Genomic DNA, 7944 nt, shown 5'->3' with positions numbered 1-7944 from the left:
AATTGTAACATTCTTCTTCTTGTTCAAATAAATATTATAGTTAATATAGTTGTATGTTGACTTAGTGTGATGTTAATGAGTTTTTATTTAATCCACTTGACTTTTATAATGATACTTAAAGTAATGTGCTTGCTTGACATGATCCAGTAAGTGTTGCAAGTTTAATAACTTAACCTTCTGTGTTGATACAATATGTTTGATATCAAGTTGAGTTGAGGCGGTTTTTGAGGCAGCAGGTGAAACTTTGTTTTTACTTTTGTTCAACCAACCTGATGCGTTTGTGTGTCCATGTAAATGACGATGAGATGATGATGCTGTCTCATCCTCACATGAAAGACCCACACACTCTCTCAGGGAGACAAAAAAAAGCCAAAACAGCCAGCTGTTCAGACAGAGACCCAGAAATCCCCATTGGGTGATCCCTCACCACCGCAGGTCTAAAATCTCTCCCTGCCTCCATCTCTCCGCCCCACACACACACACACACACACGCGCACACGCACACACACTCCATCTCTCTCATTGCCGAATGAGGACTCATGCGACTGTGGCAGATCGTGCCACAGTGTGTGTCCTGGAGCTGAAAACAAGCACCCCATCGAGCAGGGGCGGTCGGTGTGTTCCTCATCCTTCTGCCCGGCTCTGGCTCGCTGGTCTGGCGACTGCTCTCCTTTGCCGCGCTGCGCCGCTTTGCGCTGCGTCGCCGTCGCCAGCGGACAGCGTGCCAGGTATCATGACGCACCACAAATATTGTGGCACTTTCAGGGAATTTGTCTGATGAATGTGGCTGTGCTTTGCTGTGCCCGCGAGGTGTGAAGTCGACTTTCCCCACGGCTTCACCTCTGGACAGCGAAGCCGCACGAGATATGTGCGTCATCGCTGCCCTGTGATCGGAGTTTGATGATGTCATTATGTGTTTCAGATAGATCTGCGCTCTGCTCCTGCTGACTGTCGCGTCTGCGAGAGCGAGAAGATCCGCGCTCTGCCAGTGTTCGTCCGCTGCTTCGCAAACTTGGACCGTGTGTGTGTGTGAGTGAAATCTCCGTCAGTGCTGAATAACGACGATGTGTTGGACCATGATGTGACTCCACCACAGGACTAAACTGTTACCACATCAACTTTTTCCTCCAGCAGCGGAGATTACGGCTTTGACTTTAAGGAAAGTGTGTTGGAAATACTTTTTTCTTATTTTTTATTATTTATTTATGATCCCACTGGAGTGATTTGACTTCCCAACACACAAGACGAGATGCGTAAACGAGCACAATGCCCAACAATGGGATTATAAAGTGCATTATGTGGAGTCTGTCGGGTCACTCTTGAGGACCGGGCTCCGCTGCATGCTCTGCGGGTTTATGGAGACGAGCAGCCCGAGGATGACGGCTGGGACCCGGGAGCCGCCGGTGAACTCTTCTCCGGCGGTGGCAGCGAACGCTGAAGGCGAGGAAATCGAGGTTCTGGAAAGTACCGACGTCCTTCCCGTGGCTCCAGAGGACGTGAGTCGACTTGAATTCTTCGTTTATTCTTTACACACACACACATATATGAGCCTGAAATATTCTTTAAGTGAATTTGTCTCTATCTGTTCGAAAATAACAATTGATGCACATTGCTTAACATCTATTGATCAATACCTACGCTGTCCCTCCAATCTGCTTTATACATCTGCACTGCAGTATATATCTTTGATAGAAATTAAATATAAACTAAATATACACACATGTGGTCATCGAATTAATAACAAATACTCTTTAGGGTGAAAAAAAACAACCCAAATAACCTTTAGGGAATATTTGTCAAGTTTCTCAAAAAACAAAAATTATTACATTTACATAAGTGAGTAACGATTGACCAATTGTCCAATTACAATTATTTATAATTGGCACAATGAGGCCCCATTAATCAGCCCAACCAATCAATCAGTCTACCTACTCCTACATGAAGTTTTACTCAATGTATGAAGTAAAACTTAATGACACCAGAAGGTTTTCCATTTTTGAGACAACACACACACACACACATACCACTCTCTCTCTCCATTAGCCCTCCCAGACTCTCACATTATAAGAGAACCCTCTCATGTTGCCTAATGATCCACATTTTGGTACCTTATTATCTTCTGCTGCGGCTCATTGACCATGATGATCAGATAAGAACAGCATGCGATCGCAAGACCGCAATTAAGGCAAATTCACACCAAGAGAGGAACATCTATTAGTCCAAGATTCATCATTTCCAAACAGGTGGTGCTCTCCACTGTTGCACCTGTTCCTCCGCTGCCTCTCATCCATTCATTCCTATTCTTGCCGTTTCTCTCTTCTCTTCTTTTCTTGCTCCAGCAATGGAAGTCTATGTTTGACAAGGTATGTAACTCCAATCTGAGGTGGTATGGAACTTTATTTACCAATTTGCACGTTTCACTAATATTGTGGAGCTGTGTTGTCATCTGTGTGTGAACTGTGGACGACCTCTGACTTTAACTCAAAGCCATACAGATGTGTATGTAACACATGAAGCACTGCAGTGTCCCGCTTAAAGGTCATGACACATCGGGAGGGTTTTTCGAAGAATTCAAATGCAATAATGTAACAGAATAATAATACTAAAAGTGAGCAAGATTCAAATTTTTATTGTGCGAAATATCAATATTTTGTACTATATCGGTAAATTACATTAAATTGTGTGATTTTTTTTAACCCATTTTCCCCTATGTGTCATGACCTTTTACTTATGCTGTAACACTGGCTTAAACAGAAGTGACTTAAATCTGCCCTGTAGGAAATAATGTGTTAACTTTTGACTTCACTGTGTGAAACATCTCATTTTCAAGGCTTTGTTTGTTGCTGCTGTTTATAGTTTGCACATAACTTTTGATTAGATTCTTTCTGTGGGTAAATATACCAGAATTCCATTGAGGTAAATGAGGTGACTCCACTGGGTCTCAGCTGTTGGAGATGGCTAACGCGTCTCCCCTTCAGCTCCAGTTTGTAATTTTGGCTGATTGAACAAATGTATTTTTTTTAGATTTAGACTATTGCCTAGTGTGATTTTAAATCCTTGGCCTATACTGGGTGTAACATTCATGGCATAATAAATAACTCGAGCTGTGACTTTTGTCACACCCGACTCCTGTGGAGGCGAGAGCTGAGCTGGACTCTGCGGGCGTGTCGTCTGCTGTGCTGACACTGACCCCAACAATGCTACTAGTGTGATACATAATCCTGGTTGTATTGATCTGACAGTCCAATCTCATAGCTAACACACACACACACACACACATTCACACTCAAATGCAGAGATGACGCAGCCAAAAAACCCCATGAGAAGAAACACACAGACTGGCTATTCATGGAAACAGCAGGTTGGACCGACAGACGGTAAATGGACCCCCTACACACGCACGCACACACACACACAGCAACGCCACTCTGTCAGTCTGCTACAGCACCTGCCCCGCCCCCCCGAGACCCCCAACTTTCTCTTGGGAGGGATTTGTATATATATGTATGTGTGTGTGTGTGTGCGTGCAGGGGTTAGCATTGATGTGTATAGGTTTGAGTCAGAGGCTCGTGTCAGGCTTACTCATTCAGTTGGAGACTGTGGTCCCATGGGATTATGGGAAATGATCGTCAGGGTGTGGTTTTGCCTGTGTGTATTAATAATGGAGCATATTCTATGGACAGGCATTGAGTGGGCCTCTCACTCCACTGCCTTTATTCCCTCAGATGCCGCTTTTGAGTTTCCTCAAGTGGACGGCGGCCCACACACACAAAATGTGGGTCGTTGAAATGGTGAGGTTGCCGCTCAGTCTGGCACATGTATGTCCTCTCACTCTTATTCTCTTCTCCCACAATGAGTTGCTCCATTTGTCAGTCGGGCTGACCTCGGAGACCCCTGGCCTTTTGGGAAGTGACTGAAGAAGAGAAATGAAGCGGCCACTGAAAACCAGGAAACGATGCATTTTTAAGTCAGGCTATAGCAACATATGTCACAGCACGAGGAAGAGAAGATGAATGCTGCTTGAAAACAAAGAGCAAGAGAAAAGGTCCAGACTTTTATTTACCCAACACAAAGATGAAACTAGTGCATCCGTGCATGGAGGCATGTGTTATTTATAGCAAAAGTATTTGCCAGGTTGGCGAGGCTGGATTATTGGCGTGTAAGCCCAGTCCTGGCACACGCACACAGCACACTCTCATGTGCACCTTGACTGATGACAAGTAGACAGAGAGAGCTGGTGGTGAAGATATGGACTGTCTATTAGCTGAGATCTGCTGAATGCTATGGGAGTGATGTGTGGAGCTTGCACTGCAAAGACAGTAAAACTTTCTACAGTCCACTGGGGGAATCAACATGGCAGGATTTCTCCCTGTGTTCTCATGGCCAATTTGACTATGACAGCAGGATCCGTTAGTGGCCAAATCTTTTGTGTTGTTGTGACTGCAATAACCCTAAAAAATGGTTTAATCTAGAGTTTAAAAGGGTTTTTACCAGTGGGAATAAAATTGGCATTTACTCGCAATTGGCTTTAGTGTCATTTCGAATTATTACATCTTTCGGTCGTTGGAATAGCCATGAGTTGCCATGGGTTGGCACGTTATGTGGAGGACGGAGCGGCAGAAGATGAGTGAGTGAGTGAATGAGCATAGTAACCATGATAACATTTTCACTAACATCCATTGAGTTGTCGTTTCTTGACTTTGTTTCCAGTGCATTTGTGATGTCATAGTTTAGGCAAAGGTGATGCAGAACAAGCTCAGGGAATGTTGTTAATCACCCAGGTTCAATTAAGCAGCATCACCTGGGTTTAAAAGGTCCAAGTTTTCCCACTAATTTCATTGTGGAAGAAGCTTTAGTGTTGAGCAGTCGCACGCACCATCTTCTTTTCCTCCGCATGTGTTTCTCTTCGGACAATGTAGCTCTTCTTCGCCATCGTCCTCTTCATCATGCTGCGTTGTTCTCGTTGACATGGTCGCACACTAAAGTTCTTCCTCGCCTGACATTGTTCTCTTCTTCTTTGGTAGGAATGCGTCCATTGCCCTGCGTCCTTTGTACCGCCACCCAATGGTGAAGTGGGATACTACACGGTCCGGATGCGCGAGTATACCACAGACTTAAGGTGAAGTTTGGTGGTTAATATTAGACTGCGCTACTTTGCCACAGTGTAGTGAGTTAGGTTGGTGCTGGCCTAACTACCAGGACCAACTGAGTTTCAACAACTATTTTAACATAAATAGGAAAAGGAGGAGATTGAACTGCCAACCCTGTGATTAATGGTTGACCTTATGTAGACATTTTAAATGTAAGAGTTTTAAAGTTTAAAGGTATGAGTCCAGGTGATGACAAACCTCCTACAAATTAATTTAGGCTTTGGCGTGCATTAAATAAGGGTTTTGTTGGATTTTCATTTTCATACAGCATCAAAGAGGGGGGTTTTGTACAGTCAGTTGCATCTTCTCATCTCCTCTGGTAATCAGCTCTGGCATCCCTGCCTTGTCAAAGTCAGAGCTCCTTTTATTGTAGTCCTCCTTCTTCCTTTCATTTTTTGACTGTGGCTTTCCTTCAGCACCAAACCTTGTCATTTATTAGGGATGAGCCAGTGCGATATTGATTATCTGTATTGGTCGGATACTGGTCCAAATCACTGGATAGGATATTGGGAAAGAAAGAAAGATGTCAAATTCTACTTGATCAAAAACCCTAAAGATGGCAAATGGTTCATTTAGCAAAGACTGTAAAGAGAGACATCTGCCACCAGTGTCATGTGACATGGGTGTAAGGGATGTGTACTTATTTCACAATAAAAGAAGAAAAACAATGGACTGATACCAGTATTGGTTGATACAGATGGCTATGATATCGGTATCAGAGATGAAAAAGAGCCATCTTTATCATTTATGCAGGCTCCTATGTGAACTTGGTATGCACTGCTATCAGTTTCTGGGTTTCAGGCCATATGAATCAAAGTGCTGCGTGCGTCTGTTTCGCCTTCTCCTTCGCTCCCCTCTGCCGTCCCCAGGGAGGATTTTGTTGCTTTCCTCCACGGCGTGCAGAAATCAAGTGAGCAAACCTCAGAATGCTTTGATTTGTGTTCTGGATCACCTGAAACAAACATGTGGACTGAACGCACACGGAGACGGTGTCTAATGAAGCAGAGGAGATGTTGTTTGGAAGATAGCAGCTGCACTCTCTCCACCACATAATCAAAGCATCCCAGCCTCTATTTTGTTTTTCCACAAACACATACACACACACACACACACAGAAGAAGAAGAAATGGAGTCTGTTTTGGGGTCCCCACACTGACTGTGACTGATAAACAGGGGGTATTTTAGGGCACGCACTTCATGCCCTGGATTTATCTGGTAAACAGAATTAAGCATATTTATATCGCACGCCAGAATGAACCAAACACATTAGTTTTGTAGTGGAAGGCACATCAGACCAGGACTGTGAGTGGATGAGATGAATTGGATTCTTTTTTTCGTAGGTTTAAAAAAAGAGAAGACGATAAGGATTCTGTTTTCAAGTTCTCCCCGCACTTAAGTGTGATTATGTACAAGGCGGTTTATGAGAAGCTACCAGAGGTGGAAAATAATAAATTACTTGTAGGTTTTTTGAGTACTTGAACTTCTTAAAGTAATTTAAAAGAGGACAAGTGAATGATGAGGACAGGTGAACGATGAGGACAGGTGAGCGACGAGGACAGGTGAGCGATGAGGACAGGCGAACGATGAGGACAGGTGAACTATGAGGACAGGTGAACTATGAGGACAGGTGAATGACGAGGACAGGTCAACGATGAGGACAGGTGAATTGGCACTAATTAAGGTCCCTGAGTGAGTGAGAAAGTTGGAGCATTTGTGACCTTTGACTAATTTTGACTGATACATGTGTTTACGTATTTTATTTTGGCAGCACTTTCATTTGTAAAGCCTTGCCTTTAATTAAATACAATTATTCTGAGATTTGTGTCCCCTTGTCCTTTTTGCACGACACAAGAAAGAACCTAATTTATAGACCAGAACTTTTACTCGTACTTAAGTATCAAAATAGTGGTACTTTTACTTGAGTAGAATATTACAGTACTCTTTCCACCTCTGGAAGCTGCACCTACAGCGTTGATGCACAAAGTCAGTATTCAAAATTTACTGGGAATGTCCTGCTGCTTGTAAAGCCTGACAGTGGAAGTCCCCCAGGGTTTCAGACTGAAAATATGGCTCCTAGATGAAGTACTTGTAGAAACTGGATATGTCGAACCACACTGCAAACCTGTTGTGGAAACACTCAACTGTCTTGTGTAGTCTTTTGTGCTCTGAACAGATGGCCGTTTAATGGAGCCTTGCAGTTTGAATATCTTATAAAAGACTCCAACAATCAGGAAAAGTGTAATATTTTTGTGTTTCTCTATAATCCATATGTGTGTCCCCACTTGCCCTTGTGTCGACAGCCCGCTCACAGTCGTATGTTGAAATGCCCCCCCCCCCCCCCGCGCACGCGCCCACAGGAGCTTAGAGATTAAACACTTTCACATGGCTGCATATTTTCCATATAAGTCTCCCCTCCTTCATGTCTTGCTTGGAAAAGCCTCTGAATGTGAGCTGTGAGCTCCTGTCAAGTTCTTGTTGGAATTCCATCTCTCATCGTCTCATCACTTCCATTAAGTAATGAATGTGAGGTGCGGTGTTAAAATAGCTCAGCTCACGTCATTAATTAGAAAACCTACAGACAATTCAGTGGCGGGGAAGCCACCTGTTCCCGGTGGGCCTTGTGTTTCCCAGGGTCCCTGTCATGTTTTTCAATGAGCTTATTATTTAGACATGCAGTGGCCATGGCTGAGAGAAAAGGATGGTCATTATTTAAAGCCATTTTGTCTGGCAACACCGTCTGGCCTCACCCTCTCGTGCACACTTCAAGTGAACGGTCCAGCGCCCTGGTAACTGG

The 7944-nt window shown here is 43.9% G+C and overlaps 1 protein-coding gene across 4 annotated transcripts in view; it reads left to right on the top strand.

Annotated features, from left to right (window-relative positions):
* Positions 1 to 468: 468 nt before the first annotated feature.
* Positions 469 to 7944, top strand: part of rhbdl3 (rhomboid, veinlet-like 3 (Drosophila)) — a 49757-nt gene continuing 42281 nt past the window's right edge. The window contains exons 1-3 of one of the 4 annotated variants that reach the window (XM_058641258.1): positions 469 to 728; positions 923 to 1496; positions 2340 to 2363. In XM_058641258.1, the coding sequence (XP_058497241.1) occupies positions 1341 to 1496; positions 2340 to 2363 (180 nt within the window). In that variant the 5' untranslated portion in view covers positions 469 to 728; positions 923 to 1340. The remainder of the gene's footprint in view (positions 729 to 922; positions 1497 to 2339; positions 2364 to 7944) is intronic. The other 3 variants (XM_058641260.1, XM_058641261.1, XM_058641259.1) reach the window with 3 other exon arrangements.

The sequence above is a fragment of the Solea solea genome, chromosome 10, assembly GCF_958295425.1.
Source record: "Solea solea chromosome 10, fSolSol10.1, whole genome shotgun sequence".
Lineage (NCBI taxonomy): Eukaryota > Metazoa > Chordata > Actinopteri > Pleuronectiformes > Soleidae > Solea > Solea solea.
This window is presented reverse-complemented; position numbering and strand designations above follow the sequence as displayed.